General features: G+C 40.9%; 1 protein-coding gene across 10 annotated transcripts in view; it reads left to right on the forward strand.

Moving 5' to 3' along the window:
* Window positions 1-15,899, forward strand: part of CLIP4 (CAP-Gly domain containing linker protein family member 4) — a 74,936-nt gene that overhangs the window by 41,275 nt on the left and 17,762 nt on the right. For all 10 annotated transcript variants that reach the window (XM_015414882.1, XM_015414887.1, XM_015414880.1 and 7 more), the window contains exons 7-9: window positions 396-632; window positions 3,984-4,119; window positions 4,810-4,947. In XM_015414882.1, coding sequence (XP_015270368.1) covers window positions 396-632; window positions 3,984-4,119; window positions 4,810-4,947 — 511 coding nt within the window. The remainder of the gene's footprint in view (window positions 1-395; window positions 633-3,983; window positions 4,120-4,809; window positions 4,948-15,899) is intronic.

Here is a 15,899-nt window from a genome sequence, read left to right on the forward strand (position 1 = left end):
GCAAGACGGAGCTCTTCCACCAGGCTTTCAACTAAGGAGCTGCCTTCACTACTACCATCAACAATCGTAGTTATAGATCCTGGCCTTTAATTTTAATTTTGACATCTGGCCTGTGCCAGCGTGTGATTTAGGAAGATCACTGAGCTGAAAAACTGTTTGTCTGTATGCACTCTTCAGTACACCATCTGAAGTATCTAAGGAAATATTCCCAGCACTTTATGATTTTATGATTTTACATTCTTATTTGTTATTGAATTGTTTAAATGTTTTTATATGGATTTTAATGGTTGTTTATGTACTGACCAATGAGTCTGTTTCCAAGGAGGCCGGGGTACAAATTGAATAAATAATAAATAATAATCTGAATTCACTCCCTTGCCTCTTCCGTTCTGCAGAATGACAAAGGGCAGACGCCAGCAGATGTGGTTCCTGATCCAGTTGACATGCCTCTGGAGATGGCAGATGCCGCAGCAAGTGCTAAAGAGATCAGGCAGATGCTCCTAGATGCAGTGCCTCTCTCATGTGACATTTCCAAGGCCATGCTTCCGAATTATGATAATGTCAGTGGTAAAACCATGCTTGAATCACTTGGTCTAAAGCTGGGAGATCGAGTTGTCATTGCCGGACAGAAGGTACACTGAATAAAGGAACTGTGCAAAGGGGAAGCTGTTGTTTGCCCCATTAAACTTGTATTCAGTCTCTATTACTTCCTGTGGAGAATTAGTGAAAGAGTATAACATACAGTATATATTATAGGAAGGAATAGTATTGCCCTCACAAAGCCCCCTGAAGCTCACGGTTTAGTTCTTACATAGAACCCTTCAAAAAGCACTAGGGCCTCATTAGATGGTTTATGCCATTTTGTAACTTAGCTATATTTTTAGTCCCATTTATTTCTTACAGCAATAAGATCTGCAGTGATTCTGTAGCAGTGGGACCTTTAGTTGGCCCTGAACTTGCTAGTGCTCTAAGATATAAAGGAGTATAAAGCTGTTATGCAAAGCTTTGTGTTTGTGCTATGCATCTCATTACTCTGCCCTTTAAATTATGGGTACCTGTGCTGGAAGATAAAGTCTGGATTTGTTTTTACAAAACTTTCTTAATCCTGTAATGAATCCATGGTGATTAATTTTCAAGAGTGTCCATAACTCTGCATCACTGTATAGTTCAGTCAGTCCCACCCACATATAATAGTCGTGATCCTTAATGTCACAAGGGACATGCAGCTGTTCAGTGTTCTGAAATGAACCAAGAAAACAGCATGTCAGTTCTATTTACCTGGGCTTCTGAAAGTTGGCTTCCTTCCCTGTTTCCACCATTGTGTGTTCTTGAAATAGCAGAACAGTTAGCATTTTAAAACCAGTTTGCTAAATATAGGGCAGAGCCATGTGCTTGCTAGTGTAGGATTCTAAAATGGATAGTTAATTATTCTGAGGGTAGTTTTTCTCTCTCCCTGTATTGGGTCAAATGCTCATCTGTGCAGATGGGAGTTCTGCTGCAAGAATTTCTGGTCTTGCCGTCCTTTAAATCTATTGAAAGGGTTGTGTGTGTTGGCTACTCTGGTTTCTATTTCTAGAAACTAGTAAAGGTAGAGTAATTTTTAGCCAATAGTAACCTTCTTTAAGAATGCAGAGCAGCTAAAACTTTCATTTTATAAAAACATTTTCCACCCAGTAATTTATAAGTTCATCATATAGTGGCTTAATAGTTTTTGACAATTTGGTTTTATGCTACTGGTTTTTCTGAAATTGCTCATGCGCGTGTTAAGATCTCTGCAGACACTTAATTTTGCAGAAATATCTGAGCAAACACAGTGTTCTGAGAATTTGGATATCTGTGCATATTAATATTTCTTTTGAACCTTATTGATACTTGCAAGCTTATAGCTCTAGATTCCTTTACAAAAGCTTCAGTTCTGGCTAAAGTAATCTTAGACAGGTGTGACAGATCTAGCTGTCTAATTTTGGAACAAACTGTTTGAGGACTGCAAATTCATTTTCTATGAGAATGGCATAAATAAACACTTGGAAGTATTGCATTATGTATGAAAAATCATTTTTCTGAAGGTAATTGAATATATGAAATTTTGTCTAAAATTATTAATGGAGAAGAAAATTGCACTGTCTTGAAAGTGGGATATCAGATGGATATGATTGAACAATGAACAGAAATGTAGGGAATTAAAAAAAGAATTTAATTTAATTCTAATAGCAGGTTCCATTACTGATCTTCTTACTTAAAACTCTCATACAGATCATACCTTGATTCGTGAATCTATCTCTTTTTGTTGCCAAAACATATTTCATCTTTTGGTATAGGGAGGCTGGCTTTCATATTTAAAGTGGCAAATGTGTCTCAAACAGCATCAGGAAATCAAACAGAGTACAGGAAGTCTGGTATTAATATTGCTGTAGAACAGAGCTGTACAACTCAGTTATGTGGGTCATAATGGATCACGCCCGGTACCAAGTGGCCCAGGCCCTGTTATGACCCTCATAACTGTTGGGAAAGGTCAGAACACTGCCTTTCAGCTGTTCTTAGGGGTCAGAATGGCATTATGACCCCTCCATGAGAAATTTTTCCTCGCATCCTGGGAAAGAAGTTGTGTGTGGGAGAATCAGAATGCTGGCAGCCCAGTGAACAACAGAATTGTCCTCCTGACCCTTCCCCCAACTTCCGTTGTGTCCTTGCTCTAGGCCGGTGAGAAGCTCCTGGGGGTGGCAGTGTTGGAACTCCACCATGTCAGCACCTCCTTCTGCCTTTAGCTGGACTGTTTGTGGCATGTATACAGGCCGTACGTGGTGCAACAATACTCTAGAATTATAAAGTCCATCTCAGGAGCATCCTGTCTTTTGTGAATGTAAGATAAAATGACTTGTAAAGGGAACACTTTGACTTCTAAAAGACCAATGAAGTAGGTTTGTCCCTAGAAACGATTTGTCCTCAGCACCTGAGGGACATCATTGTACGCCTTTGTTTAACTGTGTGTCTGTAAGATGCAGTGGATACTTAATACAAATAATTACAGATACCTGTATGACTCTTTTTGTGTACGTGATCAAGTCACAGCTGAATTATGGTGACCCCTGGTGGGTTTTCAAGGCAAGAGATGCTTAGAGGTGGTTTGCCATTGCCTCCTTCCCTGTCCCACCCTGGTATTCTTTTGGGGTCTCCCATCCAAATACTGACCAAGGCCAACCCTGATTAGCTTCCAAGATCTGATGAGATCAGGCTACCTTGGGCTATCCATGTCAGGGCTAGAGGATTGTAAACTTCACAAAGGCCCATAATATTCTCCCTGGCTAAGAAGTTACAAACTCTGACAAACCTGAGGATGGAGAAAGGAGGAGGCTCCAGGACAGTTCCTGCCTTAATAGGTGTTCACCTCTGGCCATTGCTGATTACTCACAATGGGTTGGATTCAGACTAACTTTTCCATCAGTTGAATAGGATTTTCTGCCTCTCCACTACCACTGCAGCCTACTGATCTCTGTGAAATGCTGTTCCTAGGGGATTGGGGACCCTGGGGAATGAGAGGAGGGGATTCTACAGCAGGAAGGGGTAATCAGTGGAAATTGCCAGTCCAGCCTAATGTGTGGATGCACCCCAATGTGTGGTGTATGAGCATTATGTAGTACCAAAAAAGAAGGATAAATAAACCCTGCAACTCCAAAAGCCAAAAAAATTAGAAAAGTTGAGGTACATATGTAAAAATCATTCTATTATAAGTTCACTAAATTCTAAAATATCCTTTAATGTACAATAAGTAAAGCAAAATGCACGCATAATGCTGGATGATGGACATTCCCTACCTATGGCATCTTTTTTTGTTTTGGTGACACAGTCCCAAGAGTAAAACCTTACTGTTCAACTGTTTTCTCTGGACTGGGATAATTGACTAGAAGTATTCCGTCTCCACATCAAGTATTTTTTCCCTGTTTGCTATACAAACAAAAGAAGCATATTTCTCCCTTTTTTTAAAGGTTGGCACATTAAAATTTTGTGGCACGACGGAGTTTGCCAGTGGGCAGTGGGCTGGTGTAGAACTGGATGAACCTGAAGGAAAAAACAATGGAAGTGTTGGAAAAGTTCAGTACTTCAAGTGTGCACCAAAACATGGTACGGCTTGTTATTTTAGATGTGCTGGAAGTTCTTTAATTTGTAAAAAAGCCTTTCAACTAGGTCATGTATTTGTCACTTTTCTTGTGTTAATTTGCTTTCCTTTCCAAAAATCACATTGATTGTACCCAAAAAGCATGACTTAATTATTCAGCTAAGTCCTTAGTAGTTAATAGTTGTCTTTCTAAATAGATTGCATTGTCATTTGGCTGACATTCTCTTGTTAGTGCTAGTATGAGTGTTTTGCCGTGTGACAGTGCAGAAGTGATGAATGTTGTATTCTGTAAGAATGATATGTAGGAAGGATGGGAACAATGGCAAAATGGCTGTCTCACAAGCAGGACTAATGAAAGCTTGGCGAATTCTCATCTCAGTCATAGGATTGTATGCTTTAAAGTGCGTTTACATTTATAATGTGTTTCATCTTCCCCTGCCTCACTTTCTAATTCTTACAATTAGAAATAACACCTTTAGACATTTATCTGCTATTGTGACATATTCATTGCTTATAGTACTTGAAGCAGTACTGTAAGGATGATAATATATTAATGAGTAAGTACAAAACTGTCGACTTTACTTAGTCGTTCTCTAAAAACATGAATGTTCATAAATATTTGAAAAGGGTTATTGAAGAATAGCTGATCTCTGCAGTTAATAGTCTGTATCTTTCTTGTGTCTTCTTTATGCAAGGTATCTTTGCACCTCTTTCTAAAATAAGTAAAGCTTCAGAACGCAAAAAGAATTCAAGAACTTCTTTCTCACGACCTTTGCCTGTAATAAAGTCAAAGAAAATTGATGTAAAACATATTACTTCCAAAGTGAATTCTGGTAAGCAGATATTTTAAAAGTTTGAAACCAAAGAGCAATAGTAAGCAATATTTTGCCCTCAAGAACAAATCTACAGTTTGCAGGTTGTTGCTTTGATTGTTTATTAGTAGAAGCAGTAAAGAAGTCAAATCACCTTAGCTGTTGTCTTAGATAGCTGATAATATTGTTCAGAATGAAATCATGTCAGTTTTACAAGGAACAGTTATAACAAGCGGGTAATCCGCAAGGACTTGCAGGGGTCACTTCATTTCCCCTGTACCCCCCTCCTCACACTATTTCCTCTTTCTCTTCTCCTGGCAGCTCCCATACCCTCTCATAAGAACACAAGAAGAGCTGTGCTGGGTCAGACCAGTGGTCCATCTAGTCCAGCATTCTGTCTCACCAAGTGACCAACCAGTTTACTCTGGAGGGCCCACAATAGGGCATAGAGGCCAAGGCTTTCACTAGATGTTGCCTCCTTGGCAACACTGACATTACTGCCTCTAAATGTGGAAATTCCCTTTAGTCACTGTAACTAGTAGCCACTGATAGACTTATCTTCCATGAATCTGTCTAATCCCCCTTTCCCTGCTTCCTTCTCATTTTCCCACTCACCAACCACTCTTTCATCTTTGCTCCTCAGTCTTCAGCTTTATTATTTATCTTCTTCATTTATGCTCTGCTTTTCTCCCCAATAGGTAAGGGACCAAAGCGACTTTCATAATTTTTCTTTCGTACAGTTTATCCTCACAAGAACCATCTGAGGTACACTAGGTTCCAGGAGAGTGACTGGCCCAAGATCACCCAGCAAACTTTATGGCAGAGTGGGGATTTGAACCTAGGTCTGCCATATCCTAGTCTAGCACTAAGCACTATGCTACCCCGGCTCTTAGCTTTCCCTCCTTCTTGCCAGGTTGCAAAAGTTTTGCTGTAGGAAGTAGCTCAGGTGAGTTGTTTGGTGGCCACGGCCTGGTCCGATGTGACCAAGTTGTGTGGAGGCTGCCAGTGGGCCCAGATGGCATCAAGTTATAGCCACCACTGCACCTTGGTTGAGTTGTGCAGATTGCATGTAGCAAGTTGCCTGGTAGTTCTTCTGGGTCTGGCCCTGATGAATACTCTCTCCAGGGCAGGAGGAAGGGGAGCAGGGATAGATTGGGAGGCCAAAATAACCTTGGAAAGAGTCCTCCTCCTGCCTTTTACTGAAATAAAACTTGCTGAATTAGAAGTTATTACAACACTTGGAACAAAAACCTCCCCAGGACTCAACAGGGATATTGGATTTTTATCCCATTACATATGCTAACTCATTCAGTCCTCACATATGTATTCTCAACAAGGAGGACTATAAATCCTCTATATTTTCTTTTTCAGAATTGTATATAGAATACTGAATGGATGTCTGCTGACAACATTACATCTAGCTCAAAATATATTGTTGTGCCCTCTGCACACCCTCTACGCCTCAGAGGAGATAATTAAGATTTTGTTACTTCTTACAATTAGAAAAAACACCTTTAGACATTTATCTGCTATTGTGACATATTCATTGCTTTACAACTGTTGACTTTATAACCTTAACTTGTAACGTAGTTTTTCACTTTGCATAACTTAAACATTACCATGTTACATGTTAATTTGCTGTTAAATCCCTGTCTATAAGTTAAGAACCTTATCAGCCATTCCAATGTATTTGAAAAAGTGTGCCTTGCACGTGAAAGCTCATACCTTGAATAAACGTTTGTTGGTCTTAAAGGTGCAACTGGACTCTACGTGAAATAAAACAAGCTTTAAAGGGTTGGCAACATTGTCATGATTGTCTAGCAACTCCCAAAATGGCCACAGATCTCAGACGAAGAACAAGATTTGAGTCCAGCAACACCTTAAAGTATCTAATGAAGGTAGCTTTGGCTCTTGAAAGTTTACACCAGGGAAATTTTGTTGGTCTTTAAGGTGCCAAGGGGACTCGATTGTTGCTCTTCTACTGCAGACCAGCATGATTAACACACCTGAATCAGATTTCAGAGGGCATCCATTTCTTAAAAGTACAGGCACTGCTTCTATTATTTTGGAGGGTTTTAACCTACCTTTTTAAAGTTTTCAGATTTTTCTGCATACCGGGGGCTTTTCTCAGGTTTATAGGAAAATCTCCCTTGTCTGTTCATGGTTCCACTCTCTGGATGTATGTATCCACAGACACATAAATGCTGAAAATTAGATATATTCATTGGGGTGCAGGTGTGTAGTGCCCCAAGATCTATTCAGATGGCATAGTGAAAGTATACCAAGATCAGAAATGGTTTTTAAAAATCTTTCCTGCTGCACTGTTTTTGGAGGGATTGGTAGGCTTGCAGAATTCACACATATGCAAATGTTTAATACTCTTTGTGCACCTTACCATCCTCTGTTTTTTAGGAACATAATCTGCTACCAAATGATCCTTGGTGCATTGCATACTACTGCTCACATACAGAACTTGTTCTGGAGTTTGCTCCTTTCTGAACTTTGCTAGAGACTTTGATCGTTTTTTTAGCAAAGTTTGTGTGGTTAGTTCTTAGGTCTAAATGTAACATGCTCTATAAAACTGAGGCTATGCTAAAGTAATATTAATTCATGTATGTGTTTGTACATTGCCTTTCTAGTAATATTTAGTAATATTTATTCACAATTCTGTCATTAAAATTAATGTACAGGATTACTATAATGCATCCTATGGCCCATTACGCACACACAATTTACTGCAGATTTTCTGAGCAGTAAGCCTTGAAGCTTGGCTTCAGACTCTGTACCTGCCTTACATGCCATTCTTTCCCCTCTAGTGTATTTATTCTACAGCTACAATAAAAAACCTGCACTTTTCTAAATTGGAGTGGGAACATCACTTGTGACGTGGTGGTGGTGGCATCCAAAGTTTTTTTTAAATTATTCAGTTGCCCTATTGCAGCTACACGTTAGCACCCAGCAAGCACATTCCATTTAAATCCTTGTGGTTCAGGTTTTGTGCATGCATTTTAGCATTAGTTCATTGAATGAAAGGGAACAGAAAGGAATGGAGGAAAAGGGGGGGGGGAACTGATGTAGAAACTGACAAGACTTTTTTAAAAAAACTGACAAGCAGCTGCGAAGCCTTGTTTTCCATATTGCTGAGCACTGGGGGGTTCTCTGCTGTATTTTCGACCACTGTGAAAAATGGGAAAGAATCACAGGATCTCATAATATGGGGGAACATGTTGAGTGTACAGAATGCATGGTAGAGCCCACTGGCATTGCAAGTTTTGATCGTTGGCAACGTGTGTGTATGTGTGCCTGTGCAAAGTCAGCTGTAACTCCACCATGCTTTGCACAGGGCTGCAATTCGTATGTAGGAGGAGTCCTCTGGCAGAAGCTCTGGAGAGCTTTTTTACTCTTGTGTCACTAAATTGAAAATTTTGTGAGGGGTATTTTTACCGATGCCCTAGTGCAGCTGCACAGTAACTGTGATTCTCTAATTTTATCCTGCACGCTGGTCATGATCTTGGCATTTTTTTTTTAATTTTAAAGTGTTTATATCGTGGTAGTTTTTTTAAAGCCTTTCCTTTGTCGATTGCACTGTTTCCTCCAAATGGATCAATCTTTGTTCACTAAAGCAGTAAAGGGAAAAATGTTTTCAAATCTTTAGGCTTCCCATCCCAGTCTCTCTCTCTCTCTCTCTCTCTCTCTCTCAGGTTTTCAAATCTTTAGGCTTCCCATCCCAGTCCCTCTCTTTCTCTGTAAATCTCATGTCAGTTTCATTCCACGCTGGCAATTCCCCCCCCCCTTTATTTTGTTTGTATGCAACACTGAAATCCTTTTTGTTTTTTGCACTGGGGACACTGCAGTTTGCCTCCTCTCTGCCTTTCAAGTAAATAGCAGCAGCAAACTAAACCTCGCACAGCTCCTTTTATACTTTCCCTGTTGTTTAATGTTTTTTATTTAGCAATCCAAGACGAGCAATAGTTTTATATTGCTAAAGTCCTGCCATTTGTAAAAAAAAATTAAATTTAAAACAAAAATGGAAAAAGTCGTTGTTTAATAATTTTTTTTATTTAGCAATCCAAGATGAGCAATAGTTTTATATTGCTAAAGTCATGCCTATTTGTAAAAAAATAATTAAATTTAAAACAAAAATGGAAAAAGTAATCAGTGGCGCTTGTACACTGATGAAGGGGGAGGATGTCAGAAGGTGCAGACTGGAAGGAATGACTTTGATGTGAGTGGGGGAGTGAACTTTGAGGGGCGGCAAAAGGTTGGGGGGATTCCGAGGGAATCTGTACACTTTTGAATTACCTTCGGCTTGAACACAAAACAAGGGGGGAAATTGGCACAAGAGCATTTTCAGAAAACCCGGGGAAACAGCAACCAGAAAGCAAACTGAGTGCAGAAGGGAGGAAAATCAATGCAGAATTATGAAGACCGACAGACATGCGCGGTGAAAGCCTGTGTTGAGATGTCCGTGAAGTCAATCTGGAAACTGCAGTTGATTCAGAATTTAGCAGCCTGATTGTTGTCAGGGGCAGATGGCTTCACTGGCTGCCAGGTTTGCAGGTTTGCCTTGAACTATGAGGAAAGTATTTATATCTATAAATACTTCAATATAGCATCAGTGCAGCTTGAAGCACAGACAAAATATACAAAATCAAAATGTATAGAGTTGAATCCAGTGGAGCTTTCCTGTGTTTTCCTCTCCTCTAGTAGTACTTTCTGAGCCTGAGAAAGTTGATTCCTGCAGTTGTGGAACAGGAGCAGATTAATAGCTTGGGGGGGGGGGCGCGGCTGGGCTGGGCTGAGGAGAAAAGAAGGGAGCAATATTACCCTCCCCTCTCTCTTCTGTCAGGGTGGCTCTGCTGATCTTCATCCCCTTCCATGCTGCAGCTTCCTCACTGCAGAGGTGTGCCATTTCTGGAAGTTTTGAAGCTATGGGGAGAAGCTTTTTGTTCTGTTTTTATTTGACAGAATTGCAATACTTGCAGTGCTTTCTTGTGAAATCTAACCCTAATTTACTGTTTTATCACCCGAAAATGCATGCAATATAATTTAGGACATAGAATAACAATGTTTGGCATCATTTATACTTCTCAATTCCTTAATTTTCTAAAAACAAAATTGTGATTGTACCCAAAACTTGAGAGAGAGTTGCAAACTGCTGCACCATGTGCTACTTCAGCATGTATAACTTCATTTTTGCCACCTGAAAGATTGGAGGGGGAGTTGAGAATAGATAAACAAAAGAGTGTTTTATTTGGTACAAAAACAGATTCCTATAGTCCCAACATGACTAAGCAACGTATTTGGATATTGAATTAAACTTGGTAAAGCTGAACTCTTAAATAGTTTGTCATTCATTACAGATAAAATTAGCTGCATTTAAACAATAAATATATCTTTGAAAATCTCATATAAATTTTCAACATGCCCAGGTACTTATCAATATATTTAATTCTGAACAGAATTCAAATCAAAACATTTGCGTAACAGAGTCACATTCAAAGGAGGGGTGGTGGTGGTGGTATGTGCAAACTAAGGAGAATCCCTAAGTTTGCAGAAAAATCTAATTTTTAAAAAACTACCCCCTCAAAACACTGAAGTGAGGTATGCCTTCTGCAAATTTTCAAACGCCAACAGGCTTCACTGGCTGCCAGGTTTGCAGGTTTGCCTTGAACTATGAGGAAAGTATTTATATCTATAAATACTTCAATATAGCATCAGTGCAGCTTGAAGCACAGACAAAATATACAAAATCAAAATGTATAGAGTTGAATCCAGTGGAGCTTTCCTGTGTTTTCCTCTCCTCTAGTAGTACTTTCTGAGCCTGAGAAAGTTGATTCCTGCAGTTGTGGAACAGGAGCAGATTAATAGCTTGGGGGGGGGGGCGCGGCTGGGCTGGGCTGAGGAGAAAAGAAGGGAGCAATATTACCCTCCCCTCTCTCTTCTGTCAGGGTGGCTCTGCTGATCTTCATCCCCTTCCATGCTGCAGCTTCCTCACTGCAGAGGTGTGCCATTTCTGGAAGTTTTGAAGCTATGGGGAGAAGCTTTTTGTTCTGTTTTTATTTGACAGAATTGCAATACTTGCAGTGCTTTCTTGTGAAATCTAACCCTAATTTACTGTTTTATCACCCGAAAATGCATGCAATATAATTTAGGACATAGAATAACAATGTTTGGCATCATTTATACTTCTCAATTCCTTAATTTTCTAAAAACAAAATTGTGATTGTACCCAAAACTTGAGAGAGAGTTGCAAACTGCTGCACCATGTGCTACTTCAGCATGTATAACTTCATTTTTGCCACCTGAAAGATTGGAGGGGGAGTTGAGAATAGATAAACAAAAGAGTGTTTTATTTGGTACAAAAACAGATTCCTATAGTCCCAACATGACTAAGCAACGTATTTGGATATTGAATTAAACTTGGTAAAGCTGAACTCTTAAATAGTTTGTCATTCATTACAGATAAAATTAGCTGCATTTAAACAATAAATATATCTTTGAAAATCTCATATAAATTTTCAACATGCCCAGGTACTTATCAATATATTTAATTCTGAACAGAATTCAAATCAAAACATTTGCGTAACAGAGTCACATTCAAAGGAGGGGTGGTGGTGGTGGTATGTGCAAACTAAGGAGAATCCCTAAGTTTGCAGAAAAATCTAATTTTTAAAAAACTACCCCCTCAAAACACTGAAGTGAGGTATGCCTTCTGCAAATTTTCAAACGCCAACCAAAAATATGCCAACTGAGATATCATGAGGTTACAGTCGATGTTAAAAGTAGGATTAAACAAAAGTCCTGCGGGGTGGGGGAGTGGCAGAAGGATAAGGACGGGGCAACAGCCGGAGTGTTGGGGGGGAAGGGGGAGGGGGTTGGTGGAGAGAGGAATAGGGTAAGTCAGTGGTAACCCTAGGAGGCATCAGCTGGGCTTCAGAGGAGAGTGAAGGCAGCATCTCCTTCATGTTCCAGTTTAAAGCTTCTGGCTACTGCTTCCCTGCTGATGGGAGATTAAGGATGGGCAAGCTTTCCTCGCCATTCTCCCTGTTAGCAGGTAGGCAGTGGTGGTGGCCACGGGCTTGAAGTAGAAAGCGTGACAGACACACTTTCTGCTTTAATCTTCCCTCCCATCTAATACTCAACTGATTTGGGAATTTGGCTGGCAAGGGGTTGGGGAGGTAGAAAGTGGCCACAGGTAAATAGGGAGAAAGAGAAGGGAAAGAAATGGGAGGCCATGGGAGGGGGTTTGGAGGAGAATGACAATAGCAATTGGGGAGTAAGGGGACCGAAGTAGAGGGAGAAGGGAGGAACTGGGGCAGGGCCCTCCTTCACGCATTTTGCAGTTCCCCCATCTGTCACTACCTAATGCTTTAGATTGCATTGTATAAAATCTTCATATTGTACATCTTGCACAACAGCTTGCCCTTAAAATATTCATTCCCCGTATAGAATTGGAGGTGGTGGTGGTGGGGGGCTGTGCTGAAGGTCTGCTGCCAGGATGTCCATTCTTGCCAAGTGGCCAGTGTTGGGAGAGCCGCTTGAGAGCTGCGTGGCCCACAGCCCCTGCTCAGACCTCAGATATGACTTAATTCACTCTGATCCTCTTTTTCCCTGTCAGGCTGCTCCTGTGCTTCCTGGTCCTCTCTCAGTTCTTTGGCCAATAGGAGGGGAACAGTCCTGACCACATCTTCCTCAGCATTGGGCCGCAGGACCTTAAATACCCCAGGCACTTCTCCTCGGTCCTGTCCCCCTGGTTGCCTTCTTGTGAGGCTTTTAGGACTCATGAGCCTGTGCCCTTCTCTCAACTCTCTTCTTTGGGGCTGTCTCCTGATAGCCTTCCAGCCCTCTGCCTATACCAGGGCTGGTAGAAGATGGGAGGTGCATGGCCCTCCCCAACAGCTGATCAGTGCACGTCTTTGGCAGTGCTAGAGTTAGCTCTGGCTGGACAGGGGGATGGGCAGAGCAGGGAGCCACCTGAGAAGGTGCTACAGTGGGCTGTGGCCCCTTTGGGACAGTGTTGTGGAGGGAGGTCCCAGCCTCTGCAGGGAGCCACCTGAGAAGGTGCTACAGAGAGCCCTTTGGGACAGTGTTGTGGGGGGAGGTCCCAGCCTTTAGACAGAATGCTTCATACTTGTGTTTTTCAGAGCTCCTTTACACCTTCCCAGGGAAAGTCTGGGTGCTGATAATCTAAAGCAGTTTGCAAATGCTTTAAAGAGTTCCAGTAATTAAAAAAAAAGTCTATGAAATTACTGTTGAGTGAGCCCAAACTGTTCATTTTCTTCTTTGCAGCACTACTGTCAGGTGGGCAGCTGCAAAAAAAGTGACACAAGATCTCATCCCAGCTTCCCAATAGTCCTCCTGTGGCCACAGTCAAAGTTATGTATCATATCAGCTTCTGGCATTTAGCATGGTAGCTGAATTGATACAGCAGGCTAGTCTGTTAAAACCGAAAGGCCCAGGCGTCTTTGCCTTCACAGCTTTAGAGTGCCTCGTTGGGGAGGGGAGGGAGCACTTGAGGCCAAACAGGGCACTCACATTACATCTGCGCCATCTCTCTGTGGGCATCATCTCTATGACAGGGAAATAAGCAAGTCCAGCCCTTTGTTTAATGGGGAAAGTTCAGCCTCCCTCCCCCCATTGTTTTAGTGTGCCTAACTATAAGACTGGAGGTTCTCTTAAATAATATAGTCAGAAGCTAATGCGTGGAATATTTAAAATGCTTTCCCCTTTTTTAAAAGAAAAAAAGCTGCTACTGATATTTATTCTTGATGGAACTAGCTGCTTTAGAATCTTTATGTTTAGAAATCTTGTTTTTTCAATTTGCTCTAAATTTGTTGGGTTTTTTTTAAACAAATTGTCTTATACCGGAATTTTCCTGAGAATGAAATCATGGTAAACTGATCTGGATAAACTTGTTGATCTCTTTGCAGCTGGCCTGACAAGCATCTAATAATAGATCACATTCATGACTTGATATGGGAAATAAACAGGCCAACAACTGGACTAAGCCAGTGAGTGGGATTGAGTTGATAAGGTGTACAATTCTGCCCTTTCTGATGGCTACTGGTCAGATCTGCAGGCTCTTGTTCTCTGCTAATTGTGACAGGCTGTCTGTTATTAATATGGAATAGCAAGTCCATTGAGTATTAGAGAGCATCATTACTATTCTCCCTAGCATATCTAATTAGGTTTGGTGCTATTGGTCTGGCCTAGCTTATTCTTAGACAAGTAGATGATTCTAACTTTTTTAAAAAAACGTTGCTTTTTATTCTTTCCTGAAAGGGTCGGGTGAGAGATTTCCGGATGGGACTATATTCAAATTAGGAGAGGGTCTAGATGCTTCTGTTTAAGGTGTTGGTTCCCCTTTTCCAGCCTCACTCCACAAATGTGGCACCCTCTTTCCTAGAATGTGAAGTGGACTTGCCACTTTTGGGAGCCATTTTTTAACCTCATAAAGCATGCTTTGATTTGGGGTGTGCATGTGTGCCTATTTTACAGTGCAGGTCAGGGGTGGGATTGGTAATGTCCACTGGATATAACTGGTGACTGCAGTGCGGGTCAGGCAATTAAGTCAGAAGTACTAAGTTCTCTGACTACCTTGAAGCATCAGTTCAAAGGTGAAGGGGGTGTTCCTCAGACTGGTATCTTGGGGCTAATGTGGCTGTGGGGTCTGGGACAACAATAACCCTTAGTGCTGTCATGATCCATGACCCAGTGACATCATGAACAGGGAGAAAGTTTCTGGTATGTTTCCCTCTAACATCATTTAGCATTTGGTAAGGAGGAACCTGAATAGTACAGATGCTCTTCAGAGGCTCAGAGACAGGATGGAGTAGTCCTGATTTTAGGGATGCCTAAGTAGAAGAGTCCTGGTTTCTGAGCACCCTATTAAATTATTTCTTGTACTTTACTGGAATTGAGTTAATAGTTGTGTTGCCCATTGCATATCCTTTCTACGAATATTCAGTGAAGTTGTGGCCCGTTAATTATTTGGAAGATCTCTTCCATGTCCATCTATAGTTTTTGTTTTGGCTCTTCAGAGTTTTGGGGAGCTAGTACATGTAAGATTTACACATAATGGTAGTCACTTTTACTATATGAAATCATTGCTTTAGGGTATCTTTGAAATCCTGGGTCTTATTTATTACTAATATGTATGAAAATACTGGATTTCATTGTTTACCCTTGTTTAAAGGGAATAAGATACAAGAAGCTGCTGTTAGCACTGAATAATTCAGTCTGTTGTTGTGTAATCTGGCTGTGGATCTTGAAACCAGGTATCCAGGGTTTCCACTAGAGATCTGTCAACATCTGATGCTGGACTCCTTTGAATAGGATTGTGCTCAGCAGCTACCAGTTACCTCCATACTTTCAAGTCACCTGCTTTACTGTTGAGCTAATGTTCTGTAGTATTCTGACTTTCAAATCTTGAAATATCCTCCATCCTTCTCCATCCTTTACTCATAGCTGCAAAAGGGCGAGGAAATCATCTTCTGTAGATTATCAACCAGTATCCATTTTGGGGTTTTCCATGTCACATGCTGGGAGTTCTGTTGATGCCTGGGTAGAACTCTGGAATCTGGAGGTCACATTGGCAGATGACACAAATGCACCTGAAATGCCCTTTCTCACCAAATAGATCTGAGCAGTTTGGTTCTCCAGGGAGCTGGAAGCATGAAAAGGCAGGCTAGAGTAATGGTGGAAAAAATTCCTAAGTGAACTCGATTAAACATGGGCCATTTTTAAATTTATTTTTAATTCACCTTTCTTGTTGAGGTTTAAGGCAGATTACACAGTGCAATACAATCGATAGCATGTGATGTCTAATAAGAAGTACAATCAGATTAGGATTACAGAAATTTAAAACAAGGTTTACATTCGAGCCCATTCAATGGTACTGATGGGAGTGGAGAAGAGACACTTTTCTTGCCACCACTGTATCTGGTCAGAGTAGTCCAGTGGAAATTTTT

Source organism: Gekko japonicus, unplaced genomic scaffold (assembly GCF_001447785.1).
Source record: "Gekko japonicus isolate JY-2015 unplaced genomic scaffold, Gekko_japonicus_V1.1 scaffold2476, whole genome shotgun sequence".
Classification (NCBI taxonomy): domain Eukaryota; kingdom Metazoa; phylum Chordata; class Lepidosauria; order Squamata; family Gekkonidae; genus Gekko; species Gekko japonicus.